General features: G+C 32.5%; 1 protein-coding gene across 1 annotated transcript in view; it reads left to right on the top strand.

The window, feature by feature from the left end:
- LOC143056193 (sushi, von Willebrand factor type A, EGF and pentraxin domain-containing protein 1-like) overlaps positions 1-19,160 on the top strand; it is a 36,965-nt gene that overhangs the window by 4,750 nt on the left and 13,055 nt on the right. Inside the window, exons 8-13 of the mRNA XM_076229273.1 lie at positions 490-663; positions 1,243-1,413; positions 15,004-15,117; positions 15,594-15,707; positions 17,210-17,386; positions 18,951-19,133. Coding sequence (XP_076085388.1) covers positions 490-663; positions 1,243-1,413; positions 15,004-15,117; positions 15,594-15,707; positions 17,210-17,386; positions 18,951-19,133 — 933 coding nt within the window. The remainder of the gene's footprint in view (positions 1-489; positions 664-1,242; positions 1,414-15,003; positions 15,118-15,593; positions 15,708-17,209; positions 17,387-18,950; positions 19,134-19,160) is intronic.

Raw genomic sequence — 19,160 nt, 5'->3', positions numbered from 1 at the left:
ACTGGACCAAAAAGTAGAAAACCGTCGAAATCCATCAAAGGGTCTTTAACACAGCAAGAATAGCCTGCAAACAGAGGCATGCTTCAGCTGGACCCTAAACAAAAATGTGTACTAGTTCACTGATCATGGATGTCATACTAAACTCCGAAATATATATATATATGAACTAATGTTTTAAATTACAAACAAGACTAATAAAGGACAGAGGCTCCTGACTATGGACCGCCAGGGGAAAATGTGGCGGGGTTAACATGTTTTGTGAGATCTCAACCCTCCCCTTATACCTCTAGCAATTTTTGAAAAAACACACACACAGTAATACACACATTTTAACAGCTTAAACTTGTACATCTCTGACTTTTTCAGCTGTTGTCCTGCTGATGGTAAATGATTTGGTGAAAGACAATGGGTTGGTAAGACCATACAGTATTCCTGTAAACATTTTACCAAATGCCCTTAAGTAAACTGGTTTATCCTTGACTTTTTCAGGAATTGTATGTCCAGCTTTTGATGTGGTCAATGGAGCAATATCGGTCACCGATGGAGTCAATTATGGAAGTACAGCTACTATATCATGTAACACAGGATACAATTTAAATGGAGCTAGTACAGCGACTTGTGGGGACGGAGGTGTATGGTCTGCTACAAAACCTGTCTGTGAAAGTAGGTGACAAGTAAAATGTATATCATAGCTGTTTTATGTTAAGTCCATGAAAAAACAAAGAATGCAAATTTCCTACAGTATTGTAGAAGTTGTAATCAAAAGTTGTTCAAACCAGGAAATCAGATACAAACAAAAATACAGTTTTTCCTAGATCCTGAAAAAAACCTGTAAAAATCATTTTTTCAGCAATACTCCTCATTTGATATTGCATGAGTATACATTGTAGTTGCTTAATATAACATAGTGTGTTTATAATTGACACAGTTGTAACCTAATATGTTTATCATACCATATAAAGCAGTTTATTTTCTCAGGTGTAAAAATCATGATTTTCATTGAATAAGGAATAATAAATAATATGGCCGTTATTATTTTGGCGGATTCAAAACTTTTTTCAAAACCTTTGTATGTGCACTTTTAAATTGGTGGAATTCATTTTGGCGATTTTGTTCTATCCTTGAAAATAAGCTAAAATTTACACCACACGAAAATTACTTGCTAAACGGTATATACACGTAGTAATATAGAGAAACTAGGATTGATACAGTTGTAAAGTTATATGTTTATTATTAACACAGTTGTGACCTGTCCAAAGCATACTATTGACCATGGAACTGTTACTGGGACTGCTGCCACATATGGACATGACATTAGTTATAAATGTGATGAGGGTTTCCAGCTGGTGGGGGATCACATAAGGAAGTGTGGAGCTGATGGTCTGTGGACTGGAGTAGAAGCTACCTGTCAAGGTACTATTACATTGTCTTAAGTTTATATAAAGCAGCAATAGGAATTTCATAAATGTGGATTCTTTTAATTTTCGTGGATATTTGACTTCAAGGTTTCACAAATTTCCACATACAAAGCCAATAGAAAGGAGTAGGGGCAATAAGGCCCTTATTTGGCCCAAAAATTACTGCAAAAATTTTGTCAACAGTTATGATAAAGCATCTGTTAAATTATTTTGTTGTTTCTTGGCTGCGCACGATGTTTCCACAACCAAAATAAAGATAGAAAACTGCATAAATTCTGTATTTTTCATCAGATTTGTTCAAACAGTACATATTATGGCGTAATTGTGACGTCATCACATAAAAATCTTAATGTTTTTCATTGATATTTCTTGACCCTATGCATTTCTAAACATTATGTGCCAATTTGAAAAAGTAATCAAAACCAGGCCTTTATGCCCCTACTCCTTTGTAATTCATCGAACAAATAAATTTGTGGTTTACTTACGAATAATGAGGAATCTAGAGTATCCATAATGTACATAACTTAAGGTGGTACCCAACACTTTCACTAAAATTAAATTTGTCTAGTTTAATTTAAATAAAATTTTGACAAAGTATTTACTTTAATCCTTTAACAAAAATATAAAAATTTCAAAAATTTTGAACCAACCGTTTTGTCAAAAAAATTACACTGGTTATATAGCAGTTTGACAAACACCAATTTTGATCATTGATAAGCTTAATACTCCCTTTACAACACAACTTAATTAAAACGTTCAGCTGACTTTAAAGAGTTATCTCCCTGTAGTGTTACAGTCCCTGTAACGTAAAAGTTAACACTTTTTTCGTTCGGGAATCGTACGTACAGCGTTCGGTAATCGTTCGTATAGAGTTCGGTCATCGTTCGTACATCATTCGTATAGCGTCCGTACAACGTTCGGTCAGCGTTCGTTCATCGTTCGTTCATCGTATGGTAAATGTCACCGTTGAGGGTTTTGTATAACGTATGGTTCATGGTATCGTTAATCGTTTCATTTGTCGTATGGTTTATGGTATGGTTTAGCGTTTCGTTTATCGTATGATATGTGATATCGTTTAGCGTTTCATCAATCGTATGGTATATCGTTTTGTTAAGCGTCTTATATACACGTATGTTAGGGTTTTATTTCAGAAAGTTATTTCAATTATTATAGTTTTGAGTTAAAATGATTTAATACAAAAAGATGCGGGATAAAAAACAACAATTATTAGTTTGGATTGGATTAAATTTCTAACTAATATCATTATGGAATATATATAAAACGAAGGGGAAACGTTTCCTCCCATCACATTTTGACATTAATAACATTAGACCAAATACCGCGATATAAGTCTCTCTATGTCTCTCTCTCTCCTCCGCCAAATATTTCTCTGATCCAAATATTTCCTTGACACAATAAATTATATATAATGTTCTATAAACGAGGCTTTATATGTAGTTCACGTTTTATATCTACATTTTAAATGTATTAAAAAAAAAAGACAACACATCCATGGTATTTGTTTTCCTCAATGTCAGAGTCTTATATAAACCGAAAACTGACAGGGATATATACAAATTCGTTGAAGATATCTATGGAACCAGAGTCGCTTGTGATTCCTGCTGTCGGTGTTAAAACTGACTGTTTTTCTTTTACTGTAAAAAGTGTTTAAGTCCATGTATGAGTAAAATACAAATTTAAAAAATAACTCTACCTTTTTTATATTTCTTTATTTTAGAGGTAAGCTTCTGGCCAAGTTTCACTTATTCTGTCGCAAATCATTTACCTTAAATAACCAATCAATTGTATTCTAAAAGAAGTTGATTTGTTCTTTGTACGAATACATGAAATATTTGTCACTGGACGTTATGTTTGCAATCGATGATCAAATACAAATCTATAGTATTTATATGAAAGAGACTAAATAATATTTTATTTTTTATTATCTTACACATATTTGAAGGATCGAAATATTCAGTTCTACAAATGGATGTTATTTAAAGACTTGAAATTTTACTATTATCACATGCATCTATGAATTTTTTTATCGACGCACCAAACTTTTCCCTTTCATCGTTGCTCATTTTCCGATTCACTCAAGGTTTCTAACGACCTTCTTACTTGTTCGTTACATTCTAAAATTAAAATCCTACACAAATTGCAAAAACTTTTATTCTCCGGCTAGACTGCGTAAAAGATGAATACTGTTTGATTTGTGTACACACAATGTTTTGATGGCCGATATCCAGTTTCGCTAAAAAAGAATTAATTTGCGTCACAACTTATTTACGCCAATTCTTTTTTTTTGCATAACTTTATTGTAAAAACTGCAGCATTCATTTGCGCCAATAAAACAATCATTTAATTGCGCAAATATTATAGACTTGTTTTCAAATGTTTGTTCTTAGTGCACCGAGGAGGTCCTTTCCGGTATTACAGGTACAAGTAGAAATACCGCAAAGGGCCTCCTTAGTGCACTTAGAACAAAATAGTGCACTAAGGACCTGAAGGAATGATAGAATTGACACTAAAAACATGGCATACGGAAGGAGACTTTCTTAAAGTACATAATTTCAAATTTTATAAATTTTAGTAATTATAAAGTTATTTAACAGTTGAAGTCAGTATTCTAATGTTACATGTACAAAATGTACGTGTAAATAGGCTAATCGTTTCGAGGTAAGTATGACACAATTAATAAAATCGAGAATGGAAATGGGGAATGTGTCAAGTTCCATTTATTGGCGCAATTCATATTATAAAAAAAAGATGAGATGAGCGCGATTCAAACCTTTACAATATGACAAATTACACCTAACCGTTTTGACAAACCAGTAAATTCTTCGCCCGGGGATATACGCCTGACATTAATATTCCTTCAGTAACTTTACAATACCCAGCCGTGTCATTTCCGTATATTGTACATGTAGATAGCACGTGTGATATACACCAGTATACCCATTCAAGTGATTTTTATTTTTAGAAGAACTCCATATCGGGTAACATTGAATATACATAAACATAAAATTACAATTGAAAAAAATGGTAATAATAAGTTCAAATGTTGTTTTATAAAATGCACCTAGGTATGTATTTGTAAACTTATGTTATTACGTTATTTCTTGTATCTTTTTTTTTTGTTTGGCTTCAATTACTTTTTTTATCATATTGACTTATTCGTAAATCGAAAAACGCACAAATCTGAATAGAATCATATGGCATTGAATGATTTATCTAACTCAAAACTAGTTATACATGTACATATAGATGTTTCTTAAAAAAAAATTCTCGTTGGGTTGCTTGTCCATTACTTGACGTTTACGCTATATTCTTTTGTTCGGTATTTGTAAAAAAAACGCTCATCTATCAATTTCACAAGAAATATAATACTCGTAAGTCATGAACATTGAAGTTTAACTTGCTATTAATTTTTCGTATATGCACAAACATAAAATAAAATGAAACACTTTAAAGCTGTTTAAATTATGCAATGCATTTTAAAAATATAGTTTTTAAAAACCGGTTATTTTTGTTTAATACTTTTTCTGTCCCTATTCCCCTATTCGTTAAAAATTAGGACACGTGTCATTGGTTAATATAGAACTAGTCAACCATGAATAATCCCAAACAATAAATTTTTGATTGGTTTGTCTCACTTGCTTATATTATCAATATTACGTATTGTTTTCGGCTGAGACTACTACATGTATAACAGTAACTGTTATAGTAGTGTCAGTTTTCGGCAATATTGAAACAATATCCTTAAGAATTTTAATTGCTTCAGTCATTTAATATATTAATATATATTTATTTTTTCATGATTAATATTTTTAGATTGATAACATAATTGCATCATTTTTTAAGCATTTATTTATTTATATGACATTTTTAATATTTATTTCACGTGCATACCGATTTGATAACTATTTAAACACTTGACGCCATATTAATATTATATAAGAAAAATAAGGTGGATATTTAATCATCGGCTCTCAGGAAGTTTTCTTGAAGGTTAAAAGAAGGGGGACAATATACCTCTTAGTAGTAAAACTTTAAGATTGGTATTCTTTAAATTGTATAACTTTCTTATTCATGCTTTCTCCTCAATTTTTAAATTATATTGAGAATCACGTTTTTATGTCAGATCTTTTATCATTTGTTCTGTTAAATCAAAGACATGTAGTACATGCATTCTATTTTCCGGGATAAATTATTTACAATGATAAAGAAATAAGGGATGATTTAGAAATGAGCATGTTGTGTATACACCTATCTACTGATGAACACTATAAATGTTGCCCACTAGCTGTCCTTATGTGTTTTTGTTGTTTGATTGCTGTCTTGTTGTCGTTAAACCCACTATGATCTCCTACAGTTTCAATATATATTTCCCTTAAGACTTTGCTCAGAGGAAAGTGATAGAATAGGTTTGTATATACATTTATCGTTTCACTTTTCAATTTTTAACTCCCCAAAATTTTATTTTAAACTATTAATTTTGAAGACGTGTGTTATCTAAACGAAATCTAAATGGTCACCAACTTACTAGTACATGTATATTGTTTCCCTATTTGGCACAAATATGAAAAAAAAATATATATTTTTTTTCATTTGAAACAAGGAAATAATACTTTAAATTACATTGTGCAAAATATGTCATAAAATCTTCCTAGGAATCAGAAACTCTTTTCTTCATAAGAATGTTTGAAATAGTTTACACTGGACATTAAACAACTGACACTCAATCAACTAAAATATATCTAAGGGATTATTATTATGCATGTAAATGTATATAAATGCCGTATACCATATACATATATTGAATAATCAATAAAATATAGTGATGTCAAAAAGAAACATTATCATTAGGATATCAAAAATCAAAATAATTTAGTTTTTCTTTTAAAATGATTTGCAAACAGTCCTTTTTCCGGAGCATTTTTCTGTCTGTGCTATCGCTCTGTGTGGGTTAATTATTTTAAGCATAAAGTTTATAAATCGATCTCTGATTATATATAGATCTAAGTCAAAGTAAAGATTATATATATTGTTTAAGAATTTAGTGTTTTCTTATTCATTCTGACATCTGTGTCCATGGATCTGAACAAGAAATTGCGAAGACGTTATGCTTATCTGTTTACCTTTAATTTTAAAAATGATTTTTCAACAGAATATGATATATATAAAATTGTTTAATTTTGTTTTTCTTTGCGAAAACAAAATGGCCCTTAAGCTAAATGTCATCGTTAGCATGTATAATGGAAGGCGATATACACTTTAGAATATACACCACCTGCTGGATCTTTTTACCTGGGCACAGATCTTGTGACGTAACAAGTATGAATGTAAAATTCTCGATATGGTATATTCAGTCGAATATACACGGTATCTCTGGACTGGGGTATTTAAGATATTTTGATCTCATAATGTAACATGATGTAAATTTATTTGCGCTTTATGTAAAACAAAAAAAATGCATTTAGCTATTTTATTTTCAAAACTTATTTAAAATGAGTTGACTTTGAGCATATATTTATTTTCGAAACCGGGTACAAATCACTGATTTCCAATTTTAGACCAATCTTATTATTATCAGCAGTGGGCAAAGTATTTGAAAAAAACTTGTATTTAAAAATGTATTTACTCACTTAATTAGTTATATTTCAAATATACAAAAGGCGTTTCTGTTTCAAGTTCATATTTGCCTTTTGAGAATACTAATGCAGGAGTTCCACAAGGCTCTGTATTAGGTTCCCTACTATTCCTTATTCATGTATATGACATAGCTGGTAATTTGATAAGTCTAACTCGATTGTGTGCTGATGAAACATCCATTTCTTATTCAAGTACTAGTCCTAACACAATAGCGAATGTCTTAAATAGCGATTTAGAACAAATTTTAGCATGGTCTAAGGATTGGGTTATTGATTTTAATCGGAACAAGACAATTACTATGCTATTCTCCTGTAATTCTTCTCCAGATGATATTAAAATAGAACTTCAAAATCAAGTAGTAGAATTGTCTCCTGTCATAAACATTTGTATTACTTTTGATTCCAATGGTAAACTCTATACAATATAGAAAACGTTTCAAAGCACAAGATTAAATTTCTAAAAAAAAATGAAATATGTATTGACTAGGAATTATCTTATTCGCATAAACTTAACACTTATAAGACCAATTATGTAATATGCACGTGAGTTATGGGATGACTGTACTCAACAAGATTCCAACAATCTGGAACATGTCGTTTAGTTGGACGCAGGAAGATTAGTAACTGGGTTGCCTGTGTTTGCTAGTCTGGAAGTTATATATATTTTCAGTGGACAGAAGAAAATCCAAAAAAGCTCAATATGTTCTATTCTTCACATAAAGTGGGACTGCCTCTACGATTTAATGCCATTTTTTTCAGTTATAGATAGAATATCAGAAAATCCTTTTTTTTCATCTACTACTATCGAATGAAATAGGCTTAACCCTGACATATGTACGTCCAGAAATATGAATATATTTATCTAACTTGACATAGACACAATTGCACGTCAATCTTTACAGTTGATTGGATAAAAGTGATGGATTGCCACGCCTATATTAGAACTGATATCCTATGAACAGACTTCAGATAGCGCCCAGTATTCGAATTTGATAAAAAAAAAAAAATATATCTTGTATTGTTGCAATATTAAAAGTGTTGGGTAACGTAGTTGAATTTTAGATTAAATTTGGGAAGTCGTGTATACATGTATCCCCATTTGTTAGGACAGTATGACTGAGGTTATTCAACATGAAGAAATAAAAAAATATCAGCTGGTTTTAAGAGTTGCAAATATTACGTGACAAAATAAATTTATGATACAGAATTATTTTTTTATTTGTGTTCCTTAGCAGTGTTTGCTAAATATTTTTTTCCTCGAATCCCGAAAAGTAAAGAGTTTTTAATACGTGTAAATCCCGAATTCACACAAACGACGTTCATTAATGGTCTGTTCAAGAGTTTAAATTCACTTTTCAAAATATTTCAGACACGTAAATAATATAGGTTATTCGTGCTAGCTTCACAAAGAAAATATCCACTGACATGCATAATATCTAATGCCATGGGTCACGCATGGACTGTCTTATTTTATAGGGATGCCCATGTGGCACATAAAAGATAAGATTGATTTAACCATTGTACTTTAGAATTGCAACAAATCTTAAATTCACTTGAATACAATAACCTGTTATCTTGTCGACTTTACAGCTAATTTCCTAATGCTTGTAGAGTAAAACTTTGATAGGCTTGCTTGCTCTGTTTGTATAAACATGAATTCAAGCTTTGTAAATAACATTGACATCTTCAAACAATATAGAGGCATATTTTAATCTGTATATATTATTTTTAAATTTGATTGGAAATTATCCCAATTACAATTGTAAAATATACAAACTAAGCAAGCAAGCTAACCAAAGTCTCGCTTTACATGCATTAGAAAATTAGCTGTAAAGCCAACATACAGATAGCCGCTATGTCCTGAGAAGAGACCACCGGCCACCGGCCCAGATAACATCAGTGGCCGCTTACTGAAAGAAATGAAGACAGAATTTGCACCAATACTATGCTTAATCTTTAACAAATCATACAACACTGGTATTACACCTAACGACTGGAAACACGCTAGAGTCGCACCAGCATATAAAAAAGGGGATAAGCATAAACCGGTCAATTATAGACCTATTTCATTAACTTGTATTTGCTGCAAGTTAATGGAACACATAGTAACATCACACATTATGAAACATCTCGAATCAAATAACATCTTGTACGACCTTCAACATGGCTTTCGGCACTCTCCTTCTTGTGAGACACAACTTCTCTCCTTCATTCAAGAACTTCAATCCACAAACAATTCAAATACACAAACAGACCTTGTAATAATGGACTTTGCGAAAGCCTTTGATAAAGTTCCGCATCGTCACTTACTATACAAATTACACTATTTTGGCATTAATGGAAACACTTTAAATTGGATCTCTGCATTTCTCTCTGATCGAACCCAGACAGTTGTTCTGGATGGAAGATCATCAAGCACAGTCCCAGTCACCTCTGGGGTTCCTCAAGGTACTGTCTTAGGTCCTGTCTTATTCTTGGCGTATATCAACGACCTTCCAGACTACCTTACACATAGCAAACTAAGACTATTTGCTGATGACAGTATCTTATACATGCCAGTTAAATCCCAGAGTGACTGCCTAAAACTGCAAGCTGACCTTGACGCAGCTGCAAAATGGGAAGAGGACTGGCTGATGGCCTTCCACCCAGACAAGTGTAATGTTCTCTCTGTAACAACTAAACGTCAACCTTTAAAACATAATTACACTCTCCACAATCATATACTAGAATCTGTTACATCTGCTAAGTACTTAGGCATCACATTACAATCAAACCTTAAATGGGACAAACACATAGATGACAATATATCAAAGGCCAACAAAACTCTCGGCTTCCTTCGAAGAAATCTGAAAACATCAAATCAAAACATCAAGAGCCAGGCATACCAAGCACTTGTCCGTCCCAAACTCGAATACTCTTGCTCAGTTTGGGACCCCCACACTTCAGAATCTATTTCAAAGATAGAGATGGTCCAAAGGCGAGCTGCTCGGTATGCCTGCAACAGGTATCATAATACTAGTAGTGTATCAAACATGCTGAACACACTAAACTGGCCTATTTTGACACAACACAGACTGCGTGCACGACTGGTTATGATGTACAAGATCACACATCAACTTGTTGCTATACCATCTAGCACAATTCTCATTCCATCAGACTCAAGAACCAGAAAACATCATTCTCACACCTTCAGACATATTTATACATCAAAAGACTCGTACAGATTTTCATTCTTCCCATACACAATAACTCAATGGAATCTTTTACCAACCACAGTAGTAAATACACAGACAGTCGACTCTTTCAGAGATCAGCTAACATATGCTGTTCTCTCCACTATTATTTAAAAAACTTCATCTCATGTACATAGTTTTAATCACTACATCTGTTCCTTGCACTGTTTGTAAATATAACTTAATTTTAATAAATAGGCCACGTATGCACCAGTTATTAATCATCTTTAGTCAGATGGAAAACTGGAAAACTTAAAGAAGAAGAAGAAGACCACGATGAATTTGAAAGTTAAACAAATCGTAGTTTTCACGGGAACGAATATTTTGTTAAAAAGTTGTAGTGATCAGATCATCAATGACGTAATTTAAAAAAACAAGACGACAAGGTCGAAAATAGTTCTAGACGTCTTATAGCAGGAAAGTCTCCCCACTCAGCTTGTGGTTATGTGTTGGTGGTGAATAGAGTCACACCGACTTACAATTGACTATTTCTATGCGGTTACAATTAAAGCTCGTTGTCGAAATCAACACTAGGGAGATACCATTAATTTTCACAGGGTAGGGGTGGGGGAGTTGTGGCTAGGATGAAAAATGTTGTCCTGCATTTTTCTTTCAATGTAAACTCAATGTCAATGTAGTCCTGCTTTTTTTTTTATTTTACACTCTATTCTGTCCAGCCTTTCTTTCAGTTATTAATGTATCCTGACTTGTTTTTCATAAAGTCATCATGACTTTTCTTTTTGGCAAGATGGCCATACTGTCTTTTTTCTCTTAACTCCTGTCATGCCTTTTTTCAATTTTTATACGTCAGACAAACTTCTTCGTGCATGTGACTTCATATTTTAAAAGGGATAAGAAATGTCTTAATTGATAAGTTCTACATTGCATTTAAAACATTCATTGAAAGAATATTGTATAATTAGAAATCAATGTCCGCTGTTGGAAGTTCAGTTTCGCCATTTTTCGTGCTTGTCATAAGACGATATTTCAGGGGTTTCGATTGTTAAACTCGTTAAATCAAATAACGAACATATTCCATCTCAACCCGAGAAAGAGTGGCTCATTTACATTAATTTTATCAATGATTATCGTTTATAAGATGTTGTACTTGCAATGCTATTTATAAACGCCGAGTAAAATTTTAAATGTTTGGTATACAAATTTTAAATTATTCATCTTAAAAAATATTCAGAAGACAATGGGACATATCGAAGAATTTTTAAATTATTCATCTTAAAAAATATTCAGAAGACAATGGGACATATCGAAGAATCTTTGAGTTCTGACGAAAATTATATATCTTTCCACAAAGTATATAAAAGTACCAAGCGTGTTTCTCAACTTTGACAACCTTATTCTGTAACAGATCTTGGCAGAATTTTTCAACGGAAATTTTCAAAGCGCTTAGACAATTCCAGTGCACCGTTACGATTCAAATATGATGTAATGGTATAGGAAAACCTTGCAGCTGAGTAACTATTGACAAAAACATGCTACATTTGAGAAAAATGGCTGTACAGATTTAACATATAACTACCGTCGCCATATTGGGATAGTCGTAATTCCAGTTACGGTTATCAGTTTAATACCAGTACAGTTGAGAAATATGGTCACGTGCAGTTATTCAAATGCAGATTTAAACCTTATCAATATTAAACCCAATTCCGCAGCTGTGTCATTCTGTTGAGGATAGTATTCACTATTTTTTAAGTGCCCTTTTATCAACGAAGCAAGAGAAATATTGTTTTCAAAATTAGAAAGATCTACTATATCCGTTTTGCTTTTATTGGCTGGTGACAGTGACCTTTCATTTCAGCAAAACAAAGACATTTTTGAGTCTGTACAATCATATATCAGAAATACACTAAGATTTAGAACATTCAATTAAAATTCGGAATTCCTACTTCCCAACTCTTCACTCTAGTTCAGTTTTATATATTACTCTTATACGTTTTGTTTTTGAAACAAGGCTATATTTTGTCAAAAGACAAGCACAATAACCGCAAAGCGAATTGCGAGAAGTGGTTACGTATTTCGTTTTCGTTAAAGAAAAAAAATTCTAATAGTTTATGTAAAATAACGACTCTCGTACGGTGTCGCGTTTATATCTTGTTAATGCATTGGTGCAATTGGATGCAAACAATAATGACCATAAAATGTCAGGTTTGCGAGATCAGACAGTAACCTAACAACTAAACAATTGAAAACCTAGAGATCAATGTTTAACATTCGCCAGCAATGAGCAATTTTCATAAAAACATGATTTAGATGAATTCTTTGCGAGTAAAGAAAAAGAGACTACCATAGATTTGTTATTAACCCCAGATGCTTAATGGGTACAAATCAGTATTCAGGAATTACCACTTTGCATTACACCACATTACAACAGAAATTAGAAAATACATGTAGGGCCTCGAAGGATTTCTAAGACATTGTTATTTTCCTGTTCTATTTCTTTCTGGCAAACACGGTTTTATAAATGTTGACAGGCACTGACCATTGAAAAACAATCGATCTGTTTGAAATAAGAAATGAAAATAATTGTTTTTTTTTTGTGGCAAATAAGAAAAATGACTGTTTGATTTGAAATTGTTTAAAATTATTTAGAATAGATTAAAACAGATGAAAATAACGTACATGTATTTTAATGTGAAAAGGCTAGACTTTAATTTGTGCCGTAGGGATGTGATTGAGTAGTTTTGTTTAAAATTATTTCCCATTATTTCCCTAGTGAAAATCTGCAATAGTTATTGTATCATCATGTTGTTTGATTTTCACATTATAACAAAACTAAGAATATGACGAATGAATTTATAGTTAGCTAGCTGTTTAATGTCCAGTGGCAACTATTAGATGTATCATTAGGAGGACATTTACAATGTTATAATAACATTAGATGTATGTTTCATTATAATACGTCATTCTGATTGGCTACACTGCAATCTTGCGTTATTCCTTAATCAATTTCATTACACAATAAAATGTATCATTCATGATGACACGAGGTCCAACAATAGAGTGCACAGGTAAATTAAATAAAAACTTGATAAAAATCGTGTTTTCATAGTCCTAGCTAAAAAATGTATTTATATAAGTATTGAATGCTTCTTTTTGTATCTTCATAGGGTTGTAAAAGCGTTGACCGTGAGCACGTTTTAAGAATAAAGCGCATACGCTTCTTACAAAATGTACTTCGGTCAACGCTTGTACACCCCAATGAAGTTACAAAAAGAAGCATTATGAACAAGGACATCCTGTGTTATGCAAACATGTGTATTTTGGCACAAGCGATGACCTATATACCGTGTGTATCATATGTATATTTAGGGTGGGTTGCTCCGAATTAAGGAGGTATAAATACAGGAAAATACAGAAAAAAAAATTCAAAATTAGAAAAGAGTATAACGGGCAAAATAAAGAACAGAGAAAAATGGTATTAGAATATTCAAGAATAGAGGGAAATGGTCTAGTTTTTTGCCGGACAATTGTTGATGATTGTTAAAAGTCAAGTGCATTTATAGGTAAAATAATTCAGAATCGTTTGTACATTGGTAGGGATTTATGTTTTGGGTTGATGAGGCACATAATGAGTAATTCTTTTTATTTGAAATTTCTCGAATATTTGTTTTTTTTCGTCTGATTTTAAAATGAATAAAAAAATCTATATAAAAAAAAAATGGTTTAATTACGACATATAGATAAAACTGCTATTCAATCGATTTTAAAATACATGCTATAAAAGAGAATACATAAAAAATATTCAAAAAGTCAACCTTAAGACCCCGAATATATTTTTGTAAGAACATTATATTAATTCCATCTAAAATAACTTGAATTGTTCATTTGGAAAAAAATGTTGATTGATCCAAATTTTACGCATATTATCACCTATATAAAAAGATTTAACAGAACACAATTCATGTTTTATATATTTTATAACATATACGCTAAACGAAACTTTGCACGCCAAGAAACTATGTACGCTAAACGATAGGATATACGCTAAACGAAACGATGTACGCTAAACGATAGGGTATACGCTAAATATAACGATTTACGCAAAACCATACGATATACGATAAAAGGGCGCTTATGTTATCGTTTATGGTATGGTTTATGGTACATGGTTTCGTTCGTACATCATTCGTTCAGCGTCCGTACAACGTTCGGTCAGCGTTTCGTTTGCATTCGTACACCGTTCGGGAAACGTACGTTCAACGTTCGGGCATCGTCCGTACATGGTTCGGGCATCGTTCGTATTGTTAACTTTTACGTTACACGGACTGTAGGTACCACCTTAATGAAGATTGTATAGTAATAATAAGTAGCATGATGATATATTCTCTTTATTTACCTAATTGTGACAGAAGGTCATTGAGATTATCGGAAAAGGCAACATTCACTGAAAAGACAAACTTATGATAAAGTTGAAAGTTGTATAGAAAAAGAGACAGCAACCTCTACCATAATTCATACAATGTATCAATTTTCTTTTTAATTAAGTTTAATGATTAAGAGAAATACTTCTAAAGCAAGTTGTCTTACTAAAGTGGAATTATTACTCATATTTGAAGCATAGATTAAAATTACTGCTTGAAATGAAGTGAAGTTCAAATTGAAAAAAAAACACCTGCAAACATTTTGTTAACAATTATTTTAGTTTAGCTAAAGTTGATGTTAATATTTTTTGTGTTATAGACATTGATGAGTGTGCCACTAAGCCATGTCAGAATGGAGCCCAGTGTAATGACCAAATCAATGCATATACTTGTACATGTGTTGATGGATTTGCAGGCGTACACTGTGAAGAAAGTAAGTGCATGTGAAAGCTTCTTGCAATGAATAGTAGCTTATACAATGGTAGTGTATCGATATACATAAAGTATCTGGTATACTAAACTGAGAAATATTTGCAATATTGAGCACTTTTATTTTTTATGCAACTTTTGCAGTAATAATCTCTTAAAAAATAAGAACTGTTGACTGGGCATTCTTTGCTAATATTTTGAGATTTAGATTTTTTTTTATGCATATATACATGAACAGATTATTTTATAACCAATAACAATTGTTTGTAGGAATGTCTGCAGAATAAGTTTAAGAACCAAAAAGCTAATGTAACTGAAAAAAGAAAAGAAAAATTGAATCTGTGAAAAGAGTGCTCACGGAAGAAATTTATTCACTATTTGTAAAACTAAATGCAAAGGGAAAAAGAGTCTATAAACTTGGAAAGGTGCATGTCTGAAATCTTTTTTACACTTTATACAGATAATTTATCTTTTTGGCAGATATCAATGAATGTGCCCCTGCACCCTGTAAGAATGGAGCTACCTGTAACGACCAGGTGAATGGATACACATGTACATGTGTTGGTGGTTATACAGGGATACTGTGTGAGGCGGGTTAGTATACTTCTTCTAGAAGAAGATATCATAATGCCAACAATATAGTTATGTTATTTGTACCAAAAAGCATGTCAAAAATAGGCAAAAGTAGGCACGATATGTTCATGATAAATGTTTTTGCTGACTAATATGTATACGAGACAAATATGTATCCAATTTCCTTCAATTTAAAGCACAATTCTGTTCCAATTATGAGGGCTTCCATTTATTTCAATAGTTCACTGCCTAGCAAATATTCAATGCATTGGCTGTTGTTTTTTTGGTAACAATATTTTTCCTTTAAAAGTTTAAAAGATCATCAATCCATCTGTCTGATCAATATCACCAATACAAGATTTTTATACCCCACGCACCGAAGTTGCGGAGGGTATAATGTTTTTGACCCGTCCGTCTGTCAGTCCGTCAGTCCGTCCGTCCGTCAGTCCTTCAGTCCTGTTTCTTGTCATCGCAACTCCTCTCAAACCACACAACAGAATTTCACGAAACCTTTTCAGATAATAAGGACATACTATGTAGTTGTGCATATCGACGGGAAATTGCGATTCAATTTTTTTTCTAGGAGTTACGCCCCTTTGAACTTATTTACTTTAATTTATTACTGCAACAGTTTGTCATCGCAACTCCTCTCAAACCACACAACAGAATTTCATGAAACCTTTTCAGATAATAAGGACATACTATGTAGTTGTGCATATCGACGGGAAATTGCAATTCAATTTTTTTTCTAGGAGTTACGCCCCTTTGAACTTATTTACTTTAATGTATTACTGCAACAGTTTGTCATCGCAACTCCTCTCAAACCACACAACAGAATTTCATGAAACCTTTTCAGATAATAAGGACATACTATGTAGTTGTGCATATCGACGGGAAATTGAGATTCAATTTTTTTTCTAGGAGTTAAGCCCCTTTGAACTTATTTACTTTAATGTATTACTGCAACAGTTTGTCATCGCAACTCCTCTCAAACCACACAACAGAATTTCACGAAACCTTTTCAGATAATAAGGACATACTATGTAGTTGTGCATATCGATGGGAAATTGCGATTCAATTTTTTTTCTAGGAGTTACGCCCCTTTGAACTTATTTACTTTAATGTACTACTGCAACAGTTTGTCATCGCAACTCCTCTCAAACCACACAACAGAATTTCACGAAACCTTTTCAGATAATAAGGACATACTATGTAGTTGTGCATATCGACGGGAAATTGCGATTCAATTTTTTTTCTAGGAGTTATGCCCCTTTGAACTTATTTGCTTCAATGTTCTTCTGCAACAGTTTGTCATCTCAACTCCTCTGAAAACACACAACAGAATTTCATGAAATTTTGTAGATAATAAGGAAATACTATGTATATTGACAGGAAATTATTATTCAATATTTTTTCTTATACAATTTTTTTTTCTTATACTTATTTAATTTCTCCAATGACAATGTGGGGACGTGGGGTATGTGAGCGTGCTCACTAAGGTTCTTTAATTGTTTTTTAACCAGAGATACCATGTAACAAACTGGACGTAGTACCTCATGTCACAGTCCTCACAAGCGGTGTAGAGGTTGGAGAGTCAGTAACATATGCCTGTGACCATGGTTACCAGTTGACAGCTGGAAACCTGTTGAGGACCTGTCAGCTAGCACCCTCCTGGAGTGGAATACCTCCAGTATGTTCTAGTAAGTAAATGTATTTGTACTTGTGGGTTATATGACTAAGTTAGTAAGTCAATTTATTTGAAATTCTGTGTAACCAAAAACAGATGGATCAAAAGTAGAGTGCTTAATCTTTTAAACTCACTTGATATGTTGTAATTAAATGGGCTTTTCTCATCATTCTCAATAAAAACTTGGCATATTCCTTTATTGACCCCAGCCAGCATTTGAAACAAGTGTACCATTCCGTGGAAAGACCTATTGCTTTTCTTCTGATTATTTTTTTTTTTTTTTTTTTTTTCTTCCGCCTAAATTTTTTCCTTCGCTGTTTTTTTGTTTTGCAAGATGTCGCTTAGATATGTGGAATATGATATCGAACAGTTTATACACTTTTGAAACTGACACCGCTTAACTGAATACTCTCCCATATAAGAGTTATCTCCTTAAACACTGTTTTTCTTGTCATCTCTAAGGCTTCGCAACTGTATAAGAAACCGACAAATTAATTTTTCCAAATTGCTCCTTATATCCTCAGGATGTTCTGTTTTATTTTGACCAAAGCCGTATAGAGATTCCATATGAGAGTTATTTCCCCTTTTGTATTTGAAATTTTGAAATGTATTTAAAACAGGAAAACCATAAGTGATAGAGGCCTAGGGTCTTTTTATTTGAGGTTCTTGGTTCCAAAAAAATAAAATGAGGTCAAGGTCATGTTCAATTTTTTTATTTTTTTTGGCTCGTTTATTCTGATTTTCAGAAATCTTATAAGATATTGACAAAATATTTTCACACAATTGTTAGTTGCCACATGTCGTAACACTTAAATTTTAGTTGAAAGGGATGTAGAAGTTTGAGGGGAGTTTTCCCCCTTTTATATCTAATATTCGTTGTATGGTAATATGACTCCTAGAGGCCAGAGTCTTATAATTTGAGGTCCTTGGCTGATGACCTTGAAATTCAGCTCAAGGTCATAGGTAAATTTAACATTCTAGATTTTGACCTTTGCTTTTACCTCATATGTATACATGATAAAGCCATGGGGCTTTTTGCATTAGGTTGCAAGCAATGTGATCTAGAAAAAAACAACCAGAAGTGACCTTTTGTAAACTGGAAGTAGCTATATTTTGTACTAAATTAATGTTAAAGTATATAGAACCATATATTTTTGGAATCAGCGTCAATTAAACTATAAAAAAATACCGGAAGTAACATCTTGTAAACTGGAAGTAAAAGATGTCTCCCTTATTTATATCTTTTTGTATAGAAACCATATATTTTTGGAACCAGCGTTCAAAAAGCTGTCATTTGATGCTAAAATTGACATTTAAAACCAAATTTTTTAATATTTTCATATAAAAAAAGATCTTTACTGGTGGAAAGACCATCAATGGTTCTCTGAACAATTGGTTTTTAATTGTGATATGAAACCCCTGTAAAAGATGAGTTGTCCTGAATTATAACAGGAAGGGAATAAAAGGTAATAAGAACTCATGAACAATTGGATTTTAGTCTGATAACAGATATGATAAACATTTTAGAATCTGTTATATTTAGAAATCTAATTGTCATTGTTGAACCTTTCTTTCAGTGATACCCTGTGCTGAGCCCACCACCATTGTCAATGGACAATTTGACAAGTTAGCCTCTCCAATAATGCCAGGAAGTCAAGTGACTTATACATGTGACATTGGTTATCAGCTTGAGAATGGTCATTCGACTATGAATTGTGATGTGGGAGGTCTCTACTCTGGTGCTCTGCCTGTTTGTACTGGTAAGAAGATAGATATGTATTATTTAA

This window comes from Mytilus galloprovincialis, chromosome 13 (genome assembly GCF_965363235.1).
Source record: "Mytilus galloprovincialis chromosome 13, xbMytGall1.hap1.1, whole genome shotgun sequence".
NCBI classification, from domain to species: Eukaryota; Metazoa; Mollusca; class Bivalvia; order Mytilida; family Mytilidae; genus Mytilus; species Mytilus galloprovincialis.
Note: the sequence above shows the minus strand (reverse complement) of the source record. Positions and strands in the feature narration are given on the sequence as shown.